The sequence below is a fragment of the Palaemon carinicauda genome, chromosome 39 (genome assembly GCF_036898095.1).
Source record: "Palaemon carinicauda isolate YSFRI2023 chromosome 39, ASM3689809v2, whole genome shotgun sequence".
Classification (NCBI taxonomy): domain Eukaryota; kingdom Metazoa; phylum Arthropoda; class Malacostraca; order Decapoda; family Palaemonidae; genus Palaemon; species Palaemon carinicauda.
Window position 1 is genome coordinate 39,607,424 of NC_090763.1, and position 14,876 is coordinate 39,622,299.

Consider the following 14,876-nt stretch of genomic DNA (forward strand, 5'->3'; position numbering starts at 1 on the left):
CGCTATATCACCGAGACTCTAATGTATACGAACGTTACATTTAAGGAAGAGGAAATATACGTACATGATCTTATCTTCACTAGTATAATTTTACCTAAATAGCTATAATTCATTAAAGCTAAATACCGGGAACGTCGTTCAACTGACTAAATAAGGCATGTATGGCGAACGACAGCGTCCAAAATGGCGCCTCCGGTTACCGGCTACACTCCGATAAACACATCTAAATTATGCTAATTTAACTGTGAGAAGGGAGCTAAGAATTATACAAAGGAAATATTAAATACTCAACTTTCCAGAGGCAGAAGATGCTGGAGAATGCATGATAAATCCTCGTAAATAGCGATCTAAAAATTGAGAGCAAGCGGGAGTACACCGTGTGCAATTTGCTACAAAACAAGGAATGGGTAGCCATATTCGACCCTGTAGTAGTACGGGAAGGGGATCCACTGGTTAACCTTGATGACGGTTCCCCTTCAATTTCGCCACTCTTCCCCCTCAGAGCGAAAACTCTGTTCGGGGTGAAGATTGTCATGTGTCGTATCAAGAAATACGTCCCCTAATATTATGCGATATCCTTAAGAAAAATTTTAAGGACTCTCGTGCCAGGAGTTAGAATTTTGGAGACCTATGGTCAATTCTCTGTGAGTATCACTGAAGCCAAATATCCCTCAGAAAGCTGCCTAAGGGAACCTTCCATCAGGACAACATGGCTTGAGCCCAAAAAATAAGGTAGAATAGTGTGCCTGAGTGTAGCCTAAACCCCTAGAACTCTAATCCAAGACAGTGGAAGACCATGGTACTGAGGCTATGGCACTACCCAAGACTAAAACACAATGGTTTGATTTTGGAGTGTCCCCCTAGAGAGAGCTGCTTGCCATAGATAGTCTCCTCTACCCTTCCCAAAGAGCAAAGAAGAATTGTTTGGTAATCTCAGTGTTGTCAGGTGTATGAGGACAGAGGAGAATGTGGAAAGAATAGGCAAGAATATTCGGTCTATATGTAGACAAAGGAAAAGTGAGCCATAACCAAAGAGAGGGACACAATAACCCATCAGTTTTGGCAACTAACAAATTCACTAATTCTTCAAATAATTCATGTACATCTGCAGATGGAAAATATTTGGTACTGTCTGTTCGACTCAATTAATGTTAGTCATTTTGTCCATTCGGCATTGTATTTGTTTGGCATTCCGTCTTTTTGGCTTCCTGGCGTCTAATTTTTGTTTGTCCTTTGGCAAAAGTGCATTTTAGGCATCCTGTTAGTGTACCATGGGTAATGAAAGAAGAAGCAGAAGATCCAATCATTCTACCTTTCCTCCCAACTTACATCAAACATGTTACCATAGGCAAGATGCTTCTTATCCTGTAGGGGAGCTGGGCTAGCTACATAACAACTGAGCAATCACCACAACACCAAGAAAAAGAGTTGAAAGACTTGTGAGTATACTCTCTTAAGATGCTGAAGGTTGCTTGGATCACCAAACTTCAACATCTGTTAGAATACTGATAGTTCAGAATTGAAGTGGGATAACCCAACCTTGTGAACTCTACATCAAGCTGACACCTTGATCCCCTCAAAGGTTGAAGAGTATACAATAATTACTTACCATATCACAGTTGATTTATTACTCCCTCAGTACATCGCAGATTTATAAAGATATATAAATCTGCATCACAGACTCCTCTTTACATCACAGGTTTCTGCAGGCAGATACGATTCATATTTTTCATATCTGAATTATTTTTAAGTCCTTTTTGGGCCTAAAAATCAATACAGTAAATTACAGTACAGCCATGTCTCTGTCAATGGGTGCAAATTATAGGGTACAAATTTGAACATTAGAAAATATTAGTGTGATTGTAATTAGTTCAAAGAAAATGGATCCTGAACATCCAGGTGCATTAATTATGTTACTTTAACTATATATGCGACACTTTAGAATTCTATGTGTGATTCTTGAAGGCAAATTTACTATACTTTTGAGAAACACATCCAGTCTGTTTCTTCTCCAACTGTATAAAGAATTGGCTAATTGAAAAAATCTTTCAAAGAAATTTCTTAATATTTAAAATTCTATCTGGTTTCGAGTATTGTTGCCCAGTCTGGTCTTCAGTTGTTGACAATCATCTTAATTTACTGTGCAAAAACTTATGGTCTATATTTCTTGTTCCTGATCTGGGTATTAATCTGTAGCACTGTCCTTCAGTTGATTCTTTGTGCATGTTCATAAGATTTTACATAATTCTGGCCCTCCTTTGCATTCATATCTTACCAGATTGTACCAGCCTGTACAAAAAAAACTAGGTATATACTTAATTCTAACAGTCGCCGGCTCCATCATAATGAATCAATGAATGAATAATTTGATTGGAAGTTCTCTGGAATCCTGACATCGAAGGTCATTGACGCCGAGCTCCATCATAAGCCTCAATACTACACAGTATTCTAGAAGCTTTATTCAAACTATGACCAGTTTATGGAGTGATCTTCCTAATCTGGTGGTTGAATATGATTGAATGAGTGGAACTTCAAAAGTTTTAAGCTTGTTGCAAATGTTTTTATGTTGAACAGGTTGACATAAGACTTACTTCACAGTTTATATATGACAGCTATACAGTACTGTATTTTAAAAATGTTACTGATCTTAAAACAATTTTTTTAGTAACTGATTTTCATATACAGTACTATATTTGACAGCCTATAAGGCGCACCCTCATTTCAGCTGGTCAGATTCAAGAAAACAGTTTTGAATGTATTTAAGCAAATATTGTTGAAAACAGTCTAGCTGTACATTACACAAGCAGAAACATACCATGTATTTCCACCCATAAGATGAACTTAAAAAATTAGGTAAAATTTGAATTAATTTGGGTCATATCTGCTGTATAAGATGACTGATGAATTACAAAACCATCAATGCATAGGCTAGCTTTTGTTGTATACTTAAAAATCAAGAATAAATTAAATAAAGACCATTTTATATCATGCTTTTGCTAAACACGTAACTTAAAACTGAAACCACTGCTTTCTTTACGTTTCATCACCGATGATAACGAACTAACGAACACATTTACACATATGTAAATAGGTTAGCTTTTCCAGCAATAGATATCTTAACAAGTATTGGTTAAGTAATAATAATGTCATTATTAATTTTGTTTTACTTTATCCTTAGTAATTCATAATACCTGTAAATGAAATGAGAGCAATTTTATATGTATTTTTTCTAATAAACGCTGTCTAAAACAGAAAATGTTTTGTTTACATTTCATCGCCGAACATACCGAACAAACAAACGCATTTACACATGCAAGTATTAACATAGTACCGCTAATGACAGTATGATGTGACAGAGAAGATGGTACTTGATTGGAGAAAGAGTGAGGATAATTTGAATCAGGGTGGATTTTTATGGAAAAATAAATATGCTAATGTAAATTTGATTATTACCGTTATTAACGATACCATTAAAGTTATCGAAGGTTAAGGGAAGAGGAAGTTAAAAGGTTACTGAGAAGGCAACCATAACTCACTGTTTACATTTTGTCAGATGTTGTTTATAAACGCAAGTCCCCGCATTTCAGATTAAATTGCTTTTATTTCAACTAATTAATTTTCAAAGCAGTGGTAATAATATAATAATACCAACAATAAAAATAAAATAAGGATGCATGAAGTAGGGCAGGTATAAGTACCGAACGTAAGCTGGGTTAGAAAAGCATAATCCTTCTGTGGGTCTCAAACTTTACCTATGATATATAAGACGTAGGATGATTTTTTTAGCCAAAATTTCAGGGAAAAAGTGTGTCCTATATGCCGTCAAATACGGTAGTTTATTTATTTAATTTCCTCACTGCGCTACCTTCTCTGTTGGAGACCCTAGGGTTTGTAGCATCCTGCATTTCCAACTAGGTTTGTAGCTTTGATGATGATGATGATGATGATGATAATAATAATAATAAGAATGATAATAAAAGTTAATAATAATAAGAATAATAATGATAAAAGCTTCAAAACAACGGAAGGTCATGGTACAGTGGCCACGGTACTATACAAAACTAAAGAAAATTGGTTTAATTTTGGAGTATCCTAGAAGAGCTGCTTATCATTTGGGTAAATATCCACTGAAAAGTTACAGTGAGCACCACATTAAATGAGTGCAAAGAATAGTTTGCTTAATGTTGTCAGATGTTAGAGGAAAGGGGAGGATGTATAAGGAGAGAATACCAGGCTATACTCAACAACTAAAGCAAGAATAGGAGGCAGTGTCTGGTTACGTACTATGTTATGTTAATGGGAGTAAAGGATTCAACATCTATAATACAATTATTGTCATCATTGAGAAAAACAAGTTATGTGGTGATTATTCCCTATGGTGAAATAATCATATGAACAAAATCAATGGTCTACAGCTTTAGTCATGATCTTTGCTTCATTATAAGTGGAAGAAGAAGAATGAGCTCAAGTTTGGAAAGCTAAAAACTTCCTCAATACCAAGGTACTTTATTTTTATTCAGTAATATCAGCTATTATCCCAGTACAGTTAACTTTATCCTCAACTTTCCAGAGGAAGAAGATGCTGGAGAATGCATGGTAATAATGCTTGAATACTAACAAAACCGAGAGCAAGAGGGAGATACACCGTGCTTAATTCACTACTAATAAAGGAATGGGTTGCACCGTAGTAGTACGGGAAAGGGGATCCACAGGGTAACCTTGATGACGGCTCCCCTTTAATTTCGCCACTCTTTCCCCCTCAGAGCGAAAACTCTATTCGGGGTGAAGATTGCCATGTGTCATATCAAGAAATACGTCCCCTGATATTATGCGATATCCTTAAGATTTTTCTTAAGGGTACTCGCACCAGGAGTTAGAATTCTGGAGACCTGTGGTCAATTCTCTGGGAGTATCACTGTAGCCAAATATCCCTTAGAAAGCTACCTAAAGAAACCTTCCATCAGGACGACATGGCCATATCACCCAAAAATACTGTAGATTTTTTGTTTTGCTCAAAATCCGTTTTATCATATAATGACCTAATGTACTTTCTTTGCATATAGAAGACAATGCATTTTCAATATACACAATCATTGCCAAGGTTTGTATTCATGTAAGAAAAATTCTTTTATATCATCACTACTGAAATGTTGACCATGGTGGTTCTTAAAAAGCAAAAATTACTATTGCATTCAAATGCCAAAAAAATACTCGCAAGGGCCTTATTGAAAACATAATAAATTTTTATTAGGTATTACCAAAGTATCAATTTAAAACATGAAATCCAGAAGTACTTATTTTCATAACAAGCATTACAAATACTAAACTACCTACCATGGACATAAACTCCAGAAAGCAGTTCATAAACTCTCTTCACCTCAGAAAATTTTGGTCTCTTAGTAGGAAATGGTATAGTTCGCAAACGGCTATCATTGCTATTCAGTACAGCATTCTTACCACCGAACAGGGTACTTTTATTATGACTTTTAGCAAGGTAAAATATTAGCTTACACTGAGCAAGCTGGGGTTTCCATGACTCCATTAGTTCCTGAATGTGCTGAAATAATAAAATAGATTATATAAAAAATCTTAATTTTCCACAGAAATAATATATAACACAATAATCACTGTCAGATCATAATTACAGCCTCTTCTTAATACAGTATATGATTAGGATAAGCCCCATAATGAACAAACTTGTGATACATTAAAAATTATGAAAAGTATAAGGTTAAGTCAATGTGATTATATACCACATACCCTACTGAACTTTGACTATTTTGGAGGCTACAATGCTGAGTGGGCCCCAAGGACTTTCTTGCTTAAGGCTAGAATAGGGAATCTAATACAACATAAAATATGAAAACAATATTGTATCAACACATAAAGCATGGAATCAGATACAGTAACATAAAAGGAGACTCAGGGGTTCAGGCTCTCTTGAACCAGTTACAGTTAGTACCTATAATGTTGAATTCATCTATCAAATGATGGCATATCATCACTGAGAACCAATATTAATAATGGAGACAATGCTACCTGGGACTTGCCTTTTGGCCAGCCTCCATTTTTTGATTCATCGTTTCCCAATTTGGATTGATTTTTACTCGTTCATATCATATTTGACAACCCTTTCAAGATCTTACATCAACTTTTAAGTTAAGTACAGTTAGTCAAGTTCATAATTCTTATCCACTATTCTTAGCAATAGTGTTAATGTAATAATGGTACTGTACCAAAATTTAATTCACTTTTGATTTTTTTTCCTAGCATAGCATATGATACAAGTAAAGCTCCAGTTTTCATAACAGCATGGATATGTTGAATTAGTTTGTCAGCTCATTAATTTATAAAGGCTTTAACATTATTTTTTTCATATAATTGCTAGCTTAACCTAAGTTGTGAACCATGTTCTGCTAAGTTTTAGGCTAGCGTACCCCTAGTTGTTATGTATTCCGGCGTATGATGCCACTACAATTATGGCATTCACATCATCCTGGAAAGTGTTAAGGTTTAAGTATTTTGTCGCCTTTCTACTTTATACGAGTACCTAACTTGGTTTTCATACGGACTGTTAGCCCAGCCTAAGTTGTGGACCCTTTTTTGGTAAGTTTTGAGATAGCATTGTCTAGGGTTATTTGTGCATACTTAGATGTAATATTTGAAGGTTTTTATTTCATTAGTAAATTGATAGTGTTTTTCTACATTACTTATTTTTAGGTACATGATACACATGTACACATTTTTTTGTGTCTAGACCTTCATGGGAGAGAGAGAGAGAGAGAGAGAGAGAGAGAGAGAGAGAGAGAGAGAGAGAGAGAGAGAGAGAGAGAGAGAGAGAACAGTAATTGAGATATTTGTTTTAGTTTAAAAAATAAGAGCTTTAATTCTGTTTAAAAAGTATAAAAATAAAAAAAATTGAGTTTCAGCAATGTTTACAACTTCGTCAATGAGATTGTGTATGCATACTGTCTACCGTCATCTTGGCAAAATGTGTATACTTACTAAACAATCCTAAAGGAATATTTTTATGGTAAAGATAAAATTAATTCTTATTTCTATTTTACTTAAAAGGACAATTAAAGTAAATGATTACTCTGAGCACATTAAATAAGTTGTTAAGTCAATCCTTCAAAATTACTAGGTAAATAAAAAAAAAACATACAATTATTAAAACAACAGATTTTTTTTTTTTGGGGGGGGGGGGTTCGGTTACTGTGGCTGTATGCGTTTATACAGTTACTATACTGTACTGTTACTGAAAATGCTTTTATCATTATCTTTTATTTTTCTAGCCCACTGAAGTATATCATGGAATAAATATAATAACCAGGTTACTGCACTGTAGATACAGCATACAGTACTGCCCAAGAGATGACACATAATTGCGTCATGCTTCAAGAAAACGCGCTTCATTGATACTCCCATGCGATCATGGCCTGGTCGTGAGGGTCGCCCTTGCGGGCTTCATGTCGTTGATGGAGTTCTAATGAGTGTAGGGAGTGGTCTGCCTCCTTGTGGAAGAAGTTTGGGCAACGCCACTCACTCAAGAGTCTAACTCAAAGGCGAAGTAAATCGCGAGTTTCCTCTTCTTTGCGCTCTCCTACACCTCCTTCTGAAGCTTTTCCTTGACCGTCTTCATCCCTGGAACAACCAAGTAGGTGCGCAGTGCCTTTAATTCCTGGGCGATTTCACCGACTTGGGGGGTATTGTTGCTTCCCCTAGAGAAACAACCTCTCCTTCTGCTGCTAAGATGCCCTTCTCAGTTTCAGACGTTTTGCAGGCTTGGCCGTCCTTAGGGTTTTCTTCCTCCTCTTTGAAGGAAGCGCTTCTGCATCTCCTTCAACATGTGGGTGAGGGGGATTCTTTGCCTGTTGCAAACTTTGCCCTGGGCATTTGCGAGGTTCTCCTTTTGCCCTCCAGACTGCCTCCTTCTAACGACGAGCCTTCTCGCCATCCTGTGACATTGTCGTCACCTAATTTACAGACCTTTGTTTCTCCCTTTAGGAATGTTTCCAGCCCGCAGGCTAACCTTCCTACTGCTGTTACAGACAGTCTCCAGATGGACAGCGCTTCATCTGATCTCAATCGCAGGGATGAGACTCATCACCTCATCTTCCTGGTCGGTCAGGATGTCATTCACGACAATCCAGTAATGAGATCAAATTTTTTCCTGATCAACAATCGCAAGGAGGAGACTCATCAACTTGTCTTCCTGGTCGGTCACCCTCGGGTTGTCGTTCGTGACAATCCAATGATGAGATCAGATTTTCTTCTGATTAACGATCGCAGGGACGAGACTCATCAGCTCGTCTTCCTGGTTGGTCACCCATAGGATGTCGCTAGTGACATTTCGATGATGAAACAAAAGATCAAAGGTTATTACGAACTCTACGCTCTTCTTCATGAAGGCATTCTAAATCTAGAACTTCACGCTCACGAGACTGGAGGTTATTAGGGTCTCAGCATTCTAATAAGAGTTCAAGATCATGAGCTATACGCTCATAATCTCATGTTCATAAGATTTATGCTCGCAATCTCGAGATAAACAACCTGTCACGATCTGGACATTCAAGTTCACGATCTAGACATTCACATTCACGAGGACCGCACTCACAATCGCCTGACGCTCGTGTTCATGAGATAGACTTTGATGTTCATGAGCAAAACATTCACGTCTCACGTTCGTGAGGGTGGCTTTCATGATCACCCAATTCTCGTTCATGAACGAGAGGCTCACAATCACGAACGGAATGCTCACGTTCGCGACCCTGATGTTCTCAGCGTTCTTCTCGTGATCGCGAGGGCGCCGTTCACGCTCACGAGGAAGGTACTTTAGACGTTCAAGACCCTCACATTCACATTGGTAATTTTTTCCTGTGGTAAAAATAGGGAACAGGGACAAAAAATATGATTATTTATTCAATTTTGGGCATAGTGGAGATAATGATCCTGACAGGAAACCCTCACTTGATATGGGTAAAAAATAGGCCTTAGTGGGGAGATATCCTTTCTGATTGGAAGCGTTTACCTGCTGACTGTACTCTTGTAACAATTCTATGATTGCGAAGAATCTGTTTATTCTTCCAGTAAGTAAGTAAGTGTCAGCGTGTGAAAATGAAATGGTTTCTCACTCACCCGAAGGCACATCACTGTACTGACCATATTTAGTACTGCAGTCCTGGAACATATTTGCCCTCAGCATTTGACTTCGACTTCTACACATCTATTCCAAACACTAAGATGCCACCAATTTCATCTCCTCTTGGTAACATATTGCACAATAGTATTGAACATTTGTTAATTGCAGAGCAACAAGTTCAGGATAATGAAGCCTACAGAGAAGATGCAAATAATTCCTTGAATGAATTTTGGAGAAATTTGAGCATTAACAGTTTTCAAGTCAACAAATGCTCATTGTTCTTTGGCCAGCCGCTCTGTTAAAAGCTGCATTCATAATCATCCGCATTGTTTATTCTATTATAAGATAACTGGTCGTTAGTTCATTTTAATACTGGCCAGTAGCTTGCATTTGCATATAGATAATCATCTTTAAATTATCTCTAAATGTGAGTACAATATGTTATATTGTTAAGGGAGTGTCCAATGTGTGGGTAGTTTATTTTTTCCAAATATTTTTTAGCCTAGTTAGTGTACGACTGAAATGAAGAGGGATACTAGTTTTTTCTTGCAATAGAAATTTTCTTATTGATGCATTTAACCTTTTTATCATTTTTGTAATAAACTTCTTTTTGTAAATCTTTTTTTTTCATTGCACCTCCTCCCAGATTTTTACATTCCAGCCTTTCATTAGACCATATTATTTATTTTCCTCTCTTAATGTTCAATTACCTTTAAATAAGAAAGTATCTCACCTAGAGAGTATACTGCTCCTCTTACTTAGGACTCCGTACATAGCACTGCGGAGAGAGACAGGAAACTCAAGGAAAAGATAATAGGGGTATTTGACGTTCTAGCTGGTTCCCCTTGCCCAGTATAAAAAATCAAGGCATGGTGCCCAGTGCCCAGTTCTCTTGACTGTTAACCTTTTGCCCAGATTTCTGAGAATTCAACATTTCATCTTTTTGTGTAATGTACATTGGAGTGTGGTCGGCATTCGGACACTAGGCAGTCTGCATGCTACATCTGGCCACAGTACAGTGTGAACAACAATGTTCATCAATGTCTATGGCAACCCTGAGGAGAAGAGAGAGGAGACAACCGCTCTCAAGAAGCAAAAGAGACAAAGTTACTCCGTGAGTATATACTGTATACAGGTGGTTGGTATCACTAGCCACCCCCTACCTAGGCTTTAGTTAGGGCTGCCACCTCGCACCAAAACATCTTAATTGGCTACCTTGCAGCTTTGTCGAAAGATATATCCATACATAAATAACGGAGGGTTTGTTAGTTTGGTGAACAAACTGATATTGATTACCAGCTCCTAATTGCAACACTGAAATTAAAACTGAAAACTCCTAACACAAAGGTAGAATGAACACCTCGGTTTGATAAAACTAAGCTTCTTGAAATAGAGCACAAACAAACATTTGCAATTGAATATAGGGATCAATTTGCAGTCGTAGAGACTTTTAAGAGACGAAAAGCAGACAATTAATGAACATATATGTCAGTTGGTAGCAAAGTCTTGGGACACTCAGTTACAAGGAGAAAGCTATGGATATCAAATGATACATGGGATACTATAAAAAGGAGACAAGGACAGAAATTAGTTGTTGAAAGTTTTTGAGGACGTAATAAAAATTACAAGATAGAGCATGCTAAGTATTTTAGTATTGATAGTGAAGTCAAAAGAAAAGCCAAGAATGACTAGAGAGAAGATTTAGAGAGTAAAGCAGATTAGACTGACAAAGCTATGAATTCAGGGAGTGGCTATGGTATAAGAATCGCTCATAGAATTATTAATGAAACCTCTACTGGGACAAAGAAGAAGCATTTACCCATCAAAAAAGAGATGGATCTGTCATAAAAACAGAAGATGAAGAGAGGCAACCTTGGATGGAACATTTGACTCTGATGATGCTATAAGGACTTTTTCTACGAAACTCTAGATTCCACTATTCGCAGAACACCTCGTAAGGATAAATTGATTATATTAGGTGATATTACTGCTAGAGTGGGGAAAGACCAACATCTCTGGGAAGGAGTTCTGGGGCACCATGGCATTGGCAAAATGAACAGCAATTGCCTCAGACTCTTGTCCTATGTTCAGAACACAACATGGCAATAACAAACACCCTATACCAGATAAAGAATAAATATAAGACCTCGTGAATGCACCCATGTCAAAACAGTGGCATCTCCTCAAGTATGTGCTAGTCAGTTAACATGACCAAATCGAATCACTTCATACGAGAGCAATGAGGTGCCAAATGTTCAACAAGACCACAAACTTATTCAAATCAAACTAAGGGTCAAAATAAGACCACCAGACCCCTCAAATACCTTCCACCAAAAGCTTAATTGCAATGGTTTACAAAAATATTGATACAAGTGAAAACTATCACATTTCAATTGCAATTAATATATCCCACCTTCCACTTATTGAGCTTGACAACAATTTAGATATCAATAGTGAATGGTCAAACCTAAAAGTACTACAGTAATCCATCACTAACCAGAGGAAACCCTGGGAATCTCCATACATCACCACGAGGACTGGTTTAACGAAAATGCCAAAGACATAGATGACCTCATCAAAAAGGAAAACAGAACTCATAATGCTAGTCTCTAATACCCAAGCTTCTGTTCGCTAAAAAAATACATTTCAAAACCTTGGAGCTGAAACTCAGAGTACTACGTTACATGGAAAACAACTGGTGGTTTGCTCGCTCATTATAGTTGCAGCGTCTTCCAGATAGAAATGACCAACACAGTTTCTATAATGAAATTAAATCAATTTATACACCAATAAAACAGATTGTAACACCTGTGCGGTCACCTGAAGGAATACTTCTGAAAGATAAACAAGAAATTTTTGATTGTTGGGCCCACCACTTCAGTGGTCTTAATCAAAGAATCCCTACGGAACCCACCATCATGGACGTCCTCCCAACACTACCTCCAGTAATGACTCTTGATGACCAACCCACCTTTACTGAAACTAAAGAAGCCATCAAAGCCCTGAAAAATAACAAGAGCCCTGGACCAGATGGTTTGCCCTGTGAACTTTTCAAGGAGGGAGGATACCTATTCCATGAGTGCCTGCACAAGCTTATGTTGTCCATCTGGCCTCTTGAAAATAGTCCCAAAAGAAATCTGAGACCCTGATATAATTACAATCTATAAAGAGAAAGGAGATGGCTCAATATGTGACAATTATTAAGGAATATCCCTTCTTGCTGTTGTTGGTAAAATTCTAGCAAGGATTATGCTCTCAAGACAAATAAGACTGTTGTCAAAGACCATACTTCCCAAATCACAATGTGGCTTTCATGGGGATCGGAGCACTTGTGATATGATTTTTGTCTCCCATTAGCTGTGGCCGCGGGGGCATAAAACAATTAGAATAGCGCCAACGTTATCCCTGCGTGTCGTAAGAGGCGACTAAAAGGGACGGGACGAGGGGGCTGGGAACCCCCTCTCCTGTAAAAGTATCCTGTGAGACAGCAACAAAGAGATGGAGCTGGGGGGAGAGTGACTGCTCCCCGCACTCTAGTTTTTGGGGTGTTTGAATGTGCGTGGATGTAGTACGATAGAGAGTAAAAGATGTGAGATTGGAAGTATGTTTAGAAGTAGAAGGATGGATGTATTGGCCTTGTGTGAGACAAAGATGAAAGGAAAGGGTGAAGTGATGTTTGGTGAAATGTCTGGTAGAGTGTCTGGGTTTGAAAGGGGAAGAGCAAGAGAAGGTGTGGCTTTATTGCTGAGTGAATGGATGACAGGTAAAGTAGTGGAATGGAAGGAGATATCATCTAGGTTAATGTGGGTAAGGGTTAGGTTGGGTAGGGAATGTTGGGCGTTTGTCAGTGCGTATGGGCCAGGTAGTGAGAAAAGTGAAGAAGAGCGGAATGAGTTTTGGAATGAATTAACTAGGTGTGTAGAAGGACTGGGTAGAAGGAATTATGTAGTTGTTATGGGTGACTTAAATGCTAGAGTGGGTGCTGGAGAGGTAGAAGGTGTCATTGGGAAGTATGGCGTACCAGGTGAAAATGAGAGTGGTGAGAGACTGGTAGATATGTGTGTTGAACAAGAGATGGTAATAAGTGCTAGCTTTTTTAAGAAGAAAGATAAAAATAAGTATACATGGGTAAGAGTGGCAAATGGAAGAGTAGTAGAAAGGGCATTAATGGATTATGTGTTGATAACTAAAAGAATGTTTGGAAGATTGAAAGACGTGCACGTGTTTAGGGGTATGGCTAACGGTATGTCTGATCATTTTTTGGTGGAAGGAAAATTGGTTGTAGCAAAAGAGTGGGGGAATACAGTAGGTGGATGTAAAAGGGAGCTAGTGAGGGTTGAAGAGCTAATAAAACCTGGGGTAAAAAGTAAATATCAGGAAAGGTTGAAAATGGCATATGACGAGGTGAGAGTAAGAGAAACTGGTAATTTAGAGGAGTGGAAGTTAGCAAAAGAAAATTTTGTTGGGATTGCAAGTGATGTATGTGGCAAGAAAGTTGTTGGAGGCAGCATGAGGAAGGGCAGTGAATGGTGGAATGAAGGAGTGAAGGTAAAAGTGGAAGAGAAAAAGAGGGCTTTTGAAGAATGGCTGCAGAGTAATAGTATAGAGAAGTATGAAAAATATAGAGAGAAAAAGGTGGAAGTAAAGCGCAAGGTACGTGAGGCAAAGAGGGCAGCTGACCTGAGGTGGGGTCAGGGACTGGGTCAGTCATATGAAGAGAATAAGAAGAAGTTTTGGAAAGAAGTGAAGAGAGTAAGAAAGGCCGGCACAAGAATTGAAGAGACAGTGAAAGATGGAAATGGAAGGTTGTTAAAAGGAGAGGAGGCAAGGAAAAGGTGGGCGGAATATTTTGAAAGTTTGCTGAATGTTGAGGATGATAGGGAGGCAGAGATTATTGCTGTTCCAGGTGTTGAGGTGCCAGTGATGGGAGATGAGAATGAGAGAGAGATTACAATAGAGGAAGTGAGGAGAGCACTAGATGAAACGAGAGTAGGAAAAGCATCTGGTATGGATGGTGTGAAAGCTGAGATGTTGAAGGAAGGGGGTGTGACTGTAATTGAATGGTTGGTGAGATTGTTTAATGTGTGTTTTGTGTTGTCAATGGTACCAGTAGATTGGGTCTGTGCATGTATTGTACCACTATATAAGGGTAAGGGAGATGTGCATGAGTGTTGTAATTCAAGAGGTATTAGTTTGTTGAGTGTAGTTGGAAAAGTGTATGGTAGAGTACTGATTAATAGGATTAAGGATAAAACAGAGAATGCAATCTGGGAAGTACAGGGGGGTTTTAGAAGAGGTAGGGGTTGTATGAATCAGATTTTTACAGTGAGGCAGATATGCGAGAAATATTTAGCAAAAGGTAAGGAGGTGTATGTTGCGTTTATGGATCTGGAGAAAGCATATGATAGAGTTGATAGGGAAGCAATGTGGAATGTGATGAGGTTATATGGAGTTGGTGGAAGGTTGTTGCAAGCAGTGAAAAGTTTCTACAAAGGTAGTAAAGCATGTGTTAGAATAGGAAATGAAGTGAGCGATTGGTTTCCGGTGAGAGTGGGGCTGAGACAGGGATGTGTGATGTCGCCGTGGTTGTTTAACTTGTATGTTGATGGAGTGGTGAGAGAGGTGAATGCTCGAGTGCTTGGACGAGGATTAAAACTGGTAGACGAGAATGATCATGAATGGGAGGTAAATCAGTTGTTGTTTGCGGATGATACTGTACTGGTAGCAGACACAG

The 14,876-nt window shown here is 38.1% G+C and overlaps 1 protein-coding gene across 2 annotated transcripts in view; it reads right to left on the minus strand.

Moving 5' to 3' along the window:
* The window catches only part of LOC137631137 (tRNA endonuclease ANKZF1-like), a 406,209-nt gene that overhangs the window by 190,756 nt on the left and 200,577 nt on the right, over positions 1-14,876 (minus strand). For both annotated transcript variants that reach the window (XM_068362804.1, XM_068362805.1), the window contains exon 9: positions 5,335-5,557. In XM_068362804.1, the coding sequence (XP_068218905.1) occupies positions 5,335-5,557 (223 nt within the window). The remainder of the gene's footprint in view (positions 1-5,334; positions 5,558-14,876) is intronic.